Source organism: Mesoplodon densirostris, chromosome 2 (genome assembly GCF_025265405.1).
Source record: "Mesoplodon densirostris isolate mMesDen1 chromosome 2, mMesDen1 primary haplotype, whole genome shotgun sequence".
In the NCBI taxonomy this organism is placed as follows: Eukaryota; Metazoa; Chordata; class Mammalia; order Artiodactyla; family Ziphiidae; genus Mesoplodon; species Mesoplodon densirostris.
The window spans coordinates 135,530,412-135,543,819 of NC_082662.1; the positions used below are offsets into that span (position 1 = coordinate 135,530,412).

General features: G+C 45.2%; 1 protein-coding gene across 2 annotated transcripts in view; it reads left to right on the plus strand.

The window, feature by feature from the left end:
- HHAT (hedgehog acyltransferase) overlaps nt 1-13,408 on the plus strand; it is a 363,504-nt gene that overhangs the window by 200,638 nt on the left and 149,458 nt on the right. For both annotated transcript variants that reach the window (XM_060088397.1, XM_060088396.1), the window contains exon 9: nt 9,443-9,478. In XM_060088397.1, coding sequence (XP_059944380.1) covers nt 9,443-9,478 — 36 coding nt within the window. The remainder of the gene's footprint in view (nt 1-9,442; nt 9,479-13,408) is intronic.

A 13,408-nucleotide genomic window follows, 5' to 3' on the forward strand; every position in this document is an offset into this window, starting at 1 on the left:
AAGCTATGACCTTCCCTTCTCCCCTTTAGGACCACACTGTATACCCAACATGGGAGTTATTTATACCCACTGTCCCTGCTTCCTCTCCTTCCCATTCACTCTTCACTCTGGCCTGGCTTCCATTTCAGCCACTCAGTGAGACTGCACTGGTCCAAGCTGCCAATGACCTTTCATGTTGACCAGTATGTCTAGTGGATAGTTTTACATGAAGAAATGAAAAGCAAGATGAACTTAGATCACCATGCACAAAAATTAACTTCAAATAGTTTAGTGACTTAAATATAAAAGCAAAATTTAAAGCTTTTAGAAGAAAACATAGGAGAAATATCTTCAAGACTGTGGGTTAGGCAAAGATGTCTTAGCCATGACACTGAAAGCATGATCCATAAAAGAAAAGTTGATAAGTTGGACATTTAAAAATTCAAAATTTTTGCACTTCAAAAGACAATTTTAAGAAAATAAAACAACAAGCTACAGACAGCGAGAATATATTTTCAAGTCACACGTTGGATAAAGGACCTGTTTCTAGAATGTACACAAGCGTAGGAACTTAGCTTTCTTGTTCACTGTTGTATTCTAAGCATCTTTTGCAGTGCATAACATTTGGAAGGGGCTCCATAAATATTTGTGGGATAAATGAATGAATATAAATAGCACTCATGCAGTTTGGAGAAGAGTTTTTAGGAACATAATAAAGACTGAGGAGGAGAGAAAATAATCTCGAACATTTGTAGAATGCACTTGTACCCACTACATTTATTCCTTTTTGGCACTGTAGGTATCATCATCTCCATGCCACAGTGAAGGAAACTGAGACATGCAGGGATGATTTATTTTTTTGCCTGAGGTCAAATTATATTAAGTGGGAGAGCCAGAGAGCAGACCTTGAATTTCTAATTCCACATAAAGAAACATGGGATGTGGTTTCCACTGTAGTTTAGGAAAGCTCTTCACTCCCAAGCCACTTATGCCTGGCACTGTGCCTTCTCTTCTTGTCTTTCTCCAACAGTATGAGATGTCCAGATCTCTAGGCTTTGGGGTTATTTTCTCAGAATTTTCTCCCTGATAATCTGATGGCAGACACACTTGTCTGATGCAGTGAAGAACTGTCATGTGAAAACCTGGCACTAGCTTTCACTATGTTTGTTTTTGAGAATTTGTCCTCCCAGGGCTACAATTCTCATTTTCTACCTTCCCGTCAAACTGTATTTCACCAAACATGTTTTGGCTGCCAACTGGGATCTGACTGGCCTAACTTCACTTTCACTTTTCCCTGTTTTCCCCACATCACTTTCTGTTCGTGACTGTGCAGGCTCTAATCTCAAATTGATAGGCAGGTTAGATCCAGACTGGACCAGACTGTGGAAGAGCATAAGAAAGTGAGGGAACGGCATGCTGCAGACTCTATACACGTGACTTTTACAGGTGGCGATAGAGATGGTGTGACCTGATGCCAGTTATTATATGATGTCAACAGGAAGCCTGTTCTAAGTAACAATATTATGTCCTGAGCATTCTCAGAAAATAAAGATGCTGATTGAGGCCGAGAGGAGGGCGGTATTGTGACACTTTGAATAAATTAGAACCGGGGTCTAGGGGACCTGGACTGTTAAGCCTCAGCTCTGCTGCTCGTTGCGTAGTTGTGTTTCAAATTATTTCATCTTCCTTATCCTTTCTTTCCTAATCTGTCAAGTGAGGAGGTTAGAGCCGATAAACTTTAAGGTCTTTTTCACTCTTTGAAATTAAGTTAGGTAGCCCAACCAGAACTAGTCAGGGCTTCTTGAGTCTGGGTGTAAACTTTATTCTCCTAATGATCTGATTTTGTTTTTACCTCCAGCCCTCTAAGTCAGTCTGCAAACTTCCCAGGTAGGAATGTGAGAGCTAAACTTTGGCAGCCCACTCATGGGATAAACAGGTCTGGAGATGAAAAACTGTGAGGATTGTACATTGAAGAAGGCGAGGCAAGGATTGAGATCTGAATATGGTACCTCACCAAATACTGCCCTGCATGTGTCATGCTAAGTGGCCATAACGACAGTGGTTCTAAACCAGCGGTCCCCAACCCCTGGGCCATGGACCACTACTGGTCTGTGGCCTGTTAGGAACCGGGCCACACGGCAGGAGGTGAGCGGCGGGTGAGCGAGCGAAGCTTCATCTGTATTTACAGCCGCTCCCCATCACTCACATCACCGCCTGAGCTCTGCCTCCTGTCAGATCAGCGACGGCATTAGGTTCTTACAGGAGCATGAACCCTACTGTGAACTGCGTGTGCAAGGTATCTAGGTTGTGCACTCCTTATGAGAATCTAATGCCTGATGATCTGAGGGGGAGCTGAGGCGGTGATGCTAGTGCTGGGGAACGGCTGCAAATACAGATTATCATTAGCAGAGAGGTTTGACTGCACAGAGACCATAATAAATCAATTGCTTGCAGACATATCAAAACCCAATCAGTGAGTGGCAAGTGACAACAAGCTCAGGGCTCCCACTGATTCTGCAGTATGATGAGTTGTGTAATTATTTCATTATATATTACAATGTAATAACAATAGAAGTAAACTGCACAGTAAATGTAATGCACTTGGATCATCCTGAAACCATCCCCCACCCCATCCCTGGTCCGTGGAAAAATTGTCTTCCATGAAACCGGTCCCTGGTGCCAAAAAGGTTGGGGACTGCTGTTCTAAACCATACCTCACTGATTATATGACATTTGCAGCTTCTGGCCACAGTTCATTGCTTTTTTTTTTAAAACTCTAGCTCCCAACCAGCCAAGATCAGCCTGGGAGAGAGGACCAGGACCCCAAAAGGCAGGCAGCCTGGCAGAGCAGAACAGATCCTGGATCTAACTGTGGGCTCTGGTCTGAGTTCTGCCATGGACATGCTGTGTTGGCCTGACCCTTCCTTTTCTCAGAGGGGGTTCTCTGTGCTCTGTGAGTAAATGTAAGTGCACACCACTCTGGCAGGTGGTACGAACCTAATTTTGATGCACTGTGAGGCCCCAACAGGAACAGCAGTCAGAATCGTGATAAATAAACCGTCAGGGTTGCAATGGAAGCGTTAGCCCAGGCACAGTCTACTAATTTGCTCATGGTTATCAGACACGAGCTACTGCTATGGAAGTGAGGCTTCATACTTAGAGATGCTTCCTGAAAGTGACTGAAACAGGGAGTCAGAAGCCTGAGGCTAGGTGGCAGCTTTAAGTTCATCCATTCTGGTTTTCTATCTGATGGTTCAGTCTCCTCTAAACACCCTTTTAACCCATGCTTGAACTCGTCTTGTGATGGGAAATTCACTGCCTTGTTAGGATACTGCAGCTTGTTCCAAATTTCCCTCTCCTCTATCAAGCTGTTGCTGCTATCAGGTGATGTTCAGACAACAAAAATGTCCATGTCACATATGCACACAGGAGATTTCCCATTTTTATTTTCCTTAAGGAACCAGGAATAATATGCACAGGACCACTGCTTCTTATGTCTCCTCATAAGGATATCTTGGTTTACTGTGAGCTGGTAGCTGTGAGAGATTACTTTCTTAAAAGGTGATCAGAATAATGGTGCTATAGTTTGGTAGGTATCTTATTTCAGGAGAGAAGCCCCATTTCTATCTGTGGGTATTTATTTTATGTATTTACATATAGTAATGGATGTGTTAAATAATTACTTTTGAGCATCTGCTATCTGCAGTGTACTATGCTAAGTGCCAGAGCAGGCAGAGGCGTTGGTGCCTTATTACAGCACATCAGTCACACGTTGATTTGTTACCCATCTGGGTTCTTGGACCCTTTAATCAATAGAAATTGATAAGAGGCCAGACGAGACATTCAGGCAAGGCTTTATTGGGACTCCTGTTGCAGCACGAGGGGACGAAAACAAGTAAGAGGTTCCCTTGCTCGCTCCCGAGGAGGGGCCAGCTGGTCCCTTAAATGGGGTTAGGGTTGGGGCGGACCGGTGGGTTGGGCTAGAGGAGTGGCTTGAGTGATCTGTCCATCCCCTTGTGGGGCTCTGTGAGTGTGGGGGGGGAGGGGATCGTGTGCAGTGTCCTGCTTTTGCTCCAGGCACCTCAGAAGTGGCAGTTGGGTTTTGGCCTTTTTGTATCTTGTTCATAATTTGCCCCAGTTGTGCATGCATGCATTTATTTTTAGTCCCTTATAGTCTCTTTGTATTCGGTTGCTCAAGGAGACGTTTGTCCAGGTACAAGCATTGCAGCAAAGAGTCCCGGGTCCCAGGTCCCAACCTGTCTCAGATTCACCCAACAGATACTTACTGAGAATCTACTTGGTGGCTGCCTTTGGTTCTTGTCCTTAAGGAGTTTGCAGTTCACCGAGGGAGACAGTGTTTGATATTGATCACACTGTATTGAATTATTATTGACTTTGCCACCTCTTTACTAGGCTCTGCTCTCCTTGAAGCGGGGGGTTATGTGCCATGCATTACTGAATCCCCACCACCTGGCACATTGTAGGCACAAGGTAAATATTTGTTAAATGGGTCAGTAGCTAAATGCATGAAGGGAAAAACACAGACTTTGGCATCTGGTGCTCTGAGCTAGGTCTTGACTTAGCAATTTGCCAGCTAGGTGGCTGGGGATAAGGCCATGCAGCTTTGTGAAATAGGGGCCTATTTTGCAAGGTGGTTGCGAGGATTAAGAGAAAGAATACACAGATTGCCTAGCAGTGCCTGGCATACAAATCTAAAACAAAAATAGTATTCTCTTCCTACTCTAGCTCCCTTAAGGCACCTTTTCCATCTATCCAGGAAAACCAAGGAGAACATATTTCTAGAGCACTGGTTTGCTTGTGTTTTGAAATTAAAGACAAAGCCCCACAGGGGAGACCCCACCCCGAACCCTTTGGAAGGAGCCCAGTTCAGCTTTTCCATGGTATAGAGGAAACCCAGAGTGTCACTTGAGGAAGATGAAGTTCTGGAGATGGATGGTGGTGATGGTTTTACAACAATGTGAATGTACTTAATGCCACTGAACTATACACTTAAAAATGGTTAAAATGGTAAATTTTATGTGATGTATACTTCACCACAATAAATTAATACAACAAAAAAAAGAAAAAATATTGCTGTGACTTACAGCTCTCACAACATGTGGGCCATTTTTAAGTGTAACTAATCACTGGGCCATTCTCATTCCCTTAATCTTCATGTGGGTCACCAAGCATTATTGAGGTGGTAGTTCCCTAAGAAGCCAAGACTTTGAGGCTGCTTGGTTTGAGATTGAGTGATAAGAGGCACTCACACCTATTTTGCAGGTTATGTTTCCCTTTCCTTTATTTGCTCCACCCTGCATGAGTCTGTCAACAGTCTTTTTGACTCTACACAAAATCCTGTTGGAATCCGTCCCTGTCTCTCCTCTCTTGTTTCTGGTATTTCCATCTGGGGGCTGAGCCCCCATCATCTCTCACCTGGACTGCAATGGCTGTTTAAGTGGTCTCCCTGCCCTGCTGCTTCTCTGACCATCCATTCTCTTCAGGACACCCAGAGTGTTCTTTTTAATATGCAAACCACAGCTCTACCGCAGGAAGAATGAAATTTAAATAAAGGAGAAAATACCACTCCTCTGTTCCTATCAGTGTTAAATTAAAACCCAAACTCCTTATCATGCTTGCACAGTCCTTTCAGATCTGGTCCCTGCCCCCCTCTCCCAACCTCTGCTGTCCCCGGCTCCGCTCGCTCACCATTCTCCAGTCATGCTGGCCTTCTTTCTCCATCTCTCACCTGCCCCATTCCTTCCCAACCTGGGCCCTTTCTCTGGATGTCCTACTGCCTGGAACACTAGATCCTCTGATCTTTGCATAGCTGGCTCTTTCTGACCATACAGATCTCAACCCAAATGTCACCACCTCAGAGAGGCCTTCGGGGAGTGCCTGTATGGCCTGTCCCTCTGTGCTGTCACTGTGTGTGCATTCTCTGCCCTCTGATGTTATCTTCTGTATATAAGTGCTTATTTGTTGTTTACCTCTTCCACCTAGAATGTGAGTGCCATGAGAAGTAGGTGCCTTGTTATGTTACCCTCCCCTGCATCCTCAGGACTAGATCAATGCCTGGCCCATAAAAGGCCCAGATGGAATATCTGTTGAATGGATGAATATCAGATGAATTAATGCAGCAAAGGATAAGATATGTTTACCTATGAAATAGTTCTGGTTTTGTCCTCTTACATTTTTCCTGTCACGTTTTCTGATGCAAATCCCCATCCCACCCTCACCTCGATCATCTCCATTCTACTTGTTTCCAGGTAATTATTAACCCTTTATAGCAGGGGTCCCCAATCCCTGGGCCTCGGGCCAGTAGCAGCCCATGGCCTGTTAGGAGCCCGGCTGCACAGCAGGAGGTGAGTGGCTGGTGAGCGAGCGAAGCTTCACCTGCTGCTCCCCATCGCTCCCCATCACTTTACCGCCTGAACCATCCTGCCCCACCACCTGCCCCCCGGTCCTTGGGAAAATTGTCTTCCACAAAACTGGTCCTTGGTGCCAAAAAGGTTGGAGACCCCTTCTTTATACTGTTCTCTATCCTAATGTTGCCTGTCACAAGGATGCTGAAAGTCCTCCACTTGTCTCAGCCTCAAATTCCATCCGCCACCAATCACACGTGTATGAGAAGAAACAGTCTGAAACACAACCTATGTCACAGTCCCTCACTTCTGTACATTTAGACCCTGACTTTTAGGGCCGCCATAGCTACAGGTGAAGCTGGGTGTACACTGGTGTGTATTGGTGCGCCAGTATGAGATGCTGGTCAGGAGCGGGGCAGGCAGGGTGAGGCTCCCCGTGCCCCCAGCCCTCACCCCCACACTCAGCTTCAAGGGGACACTGATCCTCCGGCTCGCCTGCCTATGCCCCGAGCTTGGTGCTCACCCCTCAGAGTTCCAGCCCTGCTGCCGCCTTCTCCAGGGCTCAGGCCCTGCCCGTGCCCTGGATTAAGTGGCCTCCCTTTCTGGGCTGCATTGTAAGACAACTTATGTCCTTCTTTTTAATGTGGCTTGCTTCTCCCGCTGAGTTATTGGGAATGGGGCTGCCATTAAAACAACTCTTAAAAACTGGAGGAAAGGAGACTACTATTTATTGAGTACTCGTGGTGGACCAAGCACTGTGCTAAGCCCCGTATCTCTATTTTCTCACTTAATTCTCATAACCTCCCTACGAGTAAGGGATCTCCATTTTTCCCAGTGGGGAAGCTGGAGCCCAGAGAATCGACACAACTTTCCAGAGCCTGGCTGACTCTAAGACCCGAGGAGGTAGGTGGTGCCTGCAGAGCCGGTGTGCTAGAGGGAGCGAAGCTGGTGGGCTTGCCCGGAACAGGGCAGCCACTTTGGGGGAAGCAGAGGTCAGGTGGAGGTGGAAAGGGAGCGCTGATTTAAAATCAACAGCCATTTTCAATTAGTAATAATGAGGGGGCAGTGAGAGCCTGTACTTTTAGTGGGAGGAGCACGTAATTCGTGGCTGTCAGGGCTCAGTTTGACTCCCAGCCCTGTCCTCTCCTAGCTGTGAGCTCTGTGCCAGTTACTTAGCCTCTGCACTTTAGTTCCTTCACCGATAAATGGGGATGCCAGTACCTACCTCTCCGGCAACCACGTACGTGTGTGAGTACTGAACAGAGTAGTTGCCACCTTCTAGATGCTAAATGAATAACAATTTCTATGAATATTATTAGGTTTTTCATTATTGCTTCAGGGTCTTCTTCCCCTACCACACCTCTACACTGAGGGTCTCTGTGATTCCTTTCATGTCTGTTTCATCCTCTGATTCCTGAAACAGAGTCTGTTGCTGGTGTAATTGAAAAGACTGAAATCTTTCTTTTAATCCATACATACTTCTACCGCCCATATTGCTGTTCTGGCAAACATACAATTGCTGTCTGTCATATGAAGGTTTTACTTATGTGGCTGAGCAACGTAGCCTTGGTTTTGGTTGAGAGGAGAGATCATTTCTGTTTTGGTTTCTTTTTTTTTTTTTTAATCTGTGTTAAATATGATTATAGGAATTGACCTTATCCAGATCAATGTAAAATCAGCTGAAACTAATCAGCTATCCCTGCAGGTATATCTCCCTCTAGAGCTCTGTTCAGAGGCTTCTGAGTAGATGGAATTTATGCACAATACCTTGACTTTGAGTTTCCCTGAATTATATAACTATTTCAGGTAAGTGATATAATAAATGAGGTACCTCGTATTTTGGCTTTGTTTCTTTATTCTCATCTACCCTGTGTCTATAATCTATAAACAGATGCTTGAGTGCATGAAAGAGTCTTGTCATTTAAAGGTATCCCACAAGGAATATTACTTAATATCTATAATCACCTGCTATATGTCAGGGACGGTGGGGTGCCAAGTAGGCTGAGATGTTCCAGGGAAAGGGCTAGGGTGGACCCTGATGCTAGGGACAGTCAGGGCCTGCCTGGGCAGTTGGACCCCACTCTAGGGGGAATTTCTGAGTCCACTGCTCACTGTCTCTAGGAACAGAAGTCCCTCGGGCTTTCCCCAAGCTGCTTGCTAACTGGGGAGGCCAGTCCAGTGGGTGGCACATAACCACCACCATCCAGGTGTTAGGAGTAGTGATTATACCTGGTGGGCAGCACCATCATGACTCGGGCCACCCAGTCTTTTTACTCACGGCCAGACCCAAAGGTGAGAGAAGGATACCAGCTAGGTGGGCAGAGGTTTAGGGGGAACAAGCGTGCTCATTAGGGCAACCAAGGCAGTCCCACTCATACGGACTGAGCCAGTCTGGTGGTGTCAGAGGGAGGCTGTGACTGAAGGGGTCCACTACGGCCCAGGGCCTTCTGGATGCTGATGTGACGCCCAAGCACAATGCAGGCTCACCAGCGAGTGCGTGGAACTGCCTTCTCCCTTCCCTGCTAGAGCGGACCCGGATATGGGTGGGTCTTTCTCTCCTGCGAAAAGCTCCAGGGACTATGGCCGGGAGGAGATGGAAGAACAGAGCTGACCTTTCCCCACCCCTCTTCTTCCCTCTGGCCAGTGTGGATTCATGCTTTTAAATCATAATTTCATTTATTTTTGAGTAAGTGAACGTCAGAGACAACTAGTGTTATAAAATGACTCCCCTTTTGGAAAAGTGATGAGGTTCACTTTTCTGGCTTCTGTTTCTAGAGAGAGAGAGAGTTTAGGCTTGCTGAGATACTTTTGCTCTCATGAAGCAGTGTCTCTGCATCAGAATCATCTGGCGGGCTTGTTAAATCTAACTGCTGGGCCTCATCCCCAGAATTTCTGAATCAGTGTGTGAGGGTGGGGACTGAGAATTTGCCCAGGGAATGCTGCTGTGGCTGCTCCAGGGGTCATACTTCGAGAACCACTGTCATGGAGTAATCCATATATTCACCATGTTCCAAATGTAAATGATATATTTTTGGTCAAGTCCACCACTACTGTGAATATCTTCTATTGATATGCTTGTCTTTGTCTCCCTTCAACAGGTATTTTGACGTTGGACTGCATGATTTCTTAGTTAGGTAAGCCAATAGTTTTTATTTTAGGTATCATTGGAATAGCGTGTCTGTTATGGAATACTGAGATGAAAATAAAATCCTTGTGAAATATCTTGATGAATAATGGCAACCATATATTGGACAAGAAAACACCACTAGCACTGTTTTTTGTGCCTCACAGAATCACACAAGAATATCCTTTTTAAACAATCAAAGGAATTTATTTTTAAAGGGGTTTGTATCTGAAATGATAGTTACCCAACTATTGGGCTGCTAGAAAGACAAATAGAAGAGTGAAGAGGGGACTTTCCTGGTGGTGCAGTGGTTAAGAATTCGCCTGCCAATGCAGGGGACACAGGTTCGATCCCTGGTCCGGGAAGATCCCACATGCTGCAGGTAGCCCCTGCTCACCGCAACTAGAGAAAGCCCGTGAGCAGCAACAAAGACCCAATGCTGCCAAAAATAAATAATGAAATAAATAAATAAATTTATTTAAAAAAGGAAAGTGGAGAGAGCCAGCTTGCATTCATACATTAAACAACGCTCTTGATCAATTTTCCCTCCGTTGAATTTAAGCTTTTTTTTTTTGCAATACGTGGGCCTTTCACTGTTGTGGCCTCTCCGTTGCGGAGCACAGGCTCCAGATGCGCAGGCTCAGCAGCCATGGCTCACGGGCCCAGCCGCTCAGCGGCACGTGGGATCTTCCCAGACCGGGGCACGAACCCATGTCCCTTGCATCAGCAAGCGGACTCTCAACCACTGTGCCACCAGGGAAGCCCCTAAGCTTTTTAAACTGAATCTACTAGTTGTTTCACAATCATGAAGATACAATCTTGTTCATAATTGAAAGAGATCACAGATGGCAGTTTATATCCTAGTATATTGGTGATTTTTACCAGAGTTGGCTTCTGGGGCATATTAATTCCAAATAGCTGTTAAATCAAACAGAGGTTAAATGGAAATATGCCAGAAGATTAACAGTGTTGGTAATAATATGCACGATATTTTTCCTGCTATAAACTTTGCTATACTTTTTAGATTTTTTATTATACTGAGCATGTATTTATTATTCTAATAATGGTAGAAAATGGTCATTAAAAATACCTGTCAAAAATATATGTGGGGAGCAATAATGGTTGCTGAGGGACTAAGCTAAGATCACAAGGAAACCAGACATCATGTAGTGTGATTTACTTTCTGCAAATATGTCGCTCTAAATGCTAATTAATTCTGAGTCCACTAATAAACAGTATTGTAAATCACATGTGATTTCTGGGTAGATGTTATAGTAGTTCAGTTCTCCACAATTCATGGCCATCTCCCTGTGGTTAAGATGCTGTCTGAGGGGACATGTACATCTTTGGCATCACCTTGATCCTAAACCAGCAGCATTTCCTCTGTGACAGATTGCATATGGTGGTGTTCCGAGCAAGGCCATACATACCTTGTCCTTTCTCTAGGTCTTTATGCAAGACTGTGCATGGAAATCTCCTTGGCCTACCCCAGACCCAAGGAATCTGGATTATCCTGGCTTTCTCCAGGATATCACACATAGAAGGCTGTGTGTAAATAGTTACCCTTGACACATCAAGGGTAAATGTATTTTAGTAGGAGGCTTAAAGGGCCAATGGTCATGGGAAAGGCAGGCATGAGAATTCTATATCTAAACTGATCAGAAAAACTGTCTGGGTGTACTTCAGGGAGTTGTTTGGATTTTTTGAGTTAATGTCTTTGGTACTTTGTATTACTCCTGTGCTACTGTTCACAGTGTTACTGTGTTACTGTGGTAACTGCAAGTTTGTACTTTTCTTACTTTCTCTAGTAACTTTCTTGAGGGCAGGGAACACACCTCAGTCATCTTCCTGTAATTAAACTGTATGGAATCAACCTTCAACAAACATTTGTGTATGGGAATGTAAATTGATACAGCCACTATGGAAAACAGTATGGAGGTTCCTTAAAAAACAAAAAATAGAACTACCATATGACCCAGCAATCCCACTACTGGGCATATACCCAGAGAAAACCATAATTCAAAAAGAGACATGTACCACAATGTTCACTGCAGCTCTATTTACAATAGCCCAGAGATGGAAACAACCTAAGTGTCCATCATCGGATGAATGGATAAAGAAGATGTGGTACATATATACAATGGAATATTACTCAGCCGTAAAAAGAAATAATTTGAAATTGAGTTATTTGTAGTGAGGTGGATGGACCTAGAGTCTGTCATACAGAGTGAAGTAAGTCAGAAAGAGAAAAACAAATACCGTATACTAACACATATATATGGAATCTAAAAAAAAAAAAAAAAAAGATCATGAAGAGCCTAGGGGCAAGACGGGAATAAAGACGCAGAGCTACTAGAGAATGGACTTGAGGACACGGGGAGGGGGAAAGGTAAGCTGGGACAAAGTGAGAGAGTGGCATAGACATATATACACTACCAAACGTAAAATAGATAGCTAGTGGGAAGCAACCGCATAGCACAGGGGGATCAGCTTGGTGCTTTGTGACTACCTAGAGGGGTGGGATAGGGAGGGTGGGAGGGAGGGAGATGCAAGAGGGAGGAGATATGGGGATATATGTATATGTATGACTGATTCACTTTGTTATAAAGCAGAAACTAACACACCATTGTAAAGCAATTATACTCCAATAAAGATGTTAAAAAGAACAAACAAACAAGAAAACAAACATTTGTGTAGAAGTGACTGAATGAGTAAATGAATGAAATGAGGCAGAAAGGACACAGAGGGTGAGAGGATGAAGAAGAAGCTGTTCATTTATTCAACAGATAATTATTAAGCCTACCATGTGCCACTTCCTTGGTTCCATCTTGGGAATACCATGGTGAGGAAGATAGACATTTGATTTAAAGCTTTCCCTGAGCTCATCTCTTGCCAGCCTTGTGGTTTGAGCAACTTGAAGTGAGGAGGAGGGTGGTCTGCCTCTGGGACCCCTCCTCCCTGTCCTTCTGGGCTCCAACCATGTTTCCTATGTTGGGTGTGGAGGAGGCAGAGGGAAGGGTTAAGTGCCTCTAATGTAACTGGAACAGATACTGGGACGCCCTGGCCCTGGCAGGAGGCCCTTATGGGTGCGTGCTAGTAAGATGCTCAACTAGTCACCTTAATCGGTTGTTCTGTGAACCAAGCAGAAATGGGGCTTCTTTCTGCCCTGCTATCTTCCTGCAGTTTTCCTTTCTTTTACTCTGGTAGGGGCAGGACAGATCAACGTGCCCACTGTTATCCACTGTGGGAGTAAAAGTCTCCCCTTCTTGCAGGCATGCCCAGTCTCTGGATGAAGTCTCTTCATCCCCTCCCCCAACATACAGCAGCATTCTCCATTAAGCCAGGAACCTAGGGGCTCGAAGGAGTCTCTTCCTCGGTCCTCTTACCAGCTTGGGGATAGGGTGGGGCAGGGCGTGGGGTAGGGAGGTGGTTGGGGGAGCAGTCAGTTCTCCATCTCTTAGTAATCCCAGGATGGGGTGCAAACCCCTCTGTTTGCAGCTGTCTTTAGAAAATGGGTCCTTTCTGCTCCCAGTTTGGGAGGATGCCTGGTGGGGACTGAGCCCTGTTGATCTTTGGGCACCTTAGTGAGAACTGTTTCATCTGCATGTCAACCCTAGAAGCCAGCGGGGTTGAAGAAGGGTGTGGGCACAATGAAAGTGGGAGGTGGGGGAATGGTAGCCACAACTCCTGTAAGAAGTTAAGCTGTGATAGGGAGGAAAGAAAGGCATGGCAGCTGGTGGAGGAGGTGGTTTGAGTGGGGATTTTTTTTTTTCTTTTTAATTGGAGGAGCTCTTGTATTTAGCCACCAGAAGGTCTTAAGTGCCCTTTAGACTTAGAGAAAGTGTTTTCAGTTGGGTGGAGAGAAGCAGCACACGATTGCCGGGAGAACGAAGAAGCAAAGCAGTGAATGGTGACTTAGTGACTCCAGTGGGCAATGGCG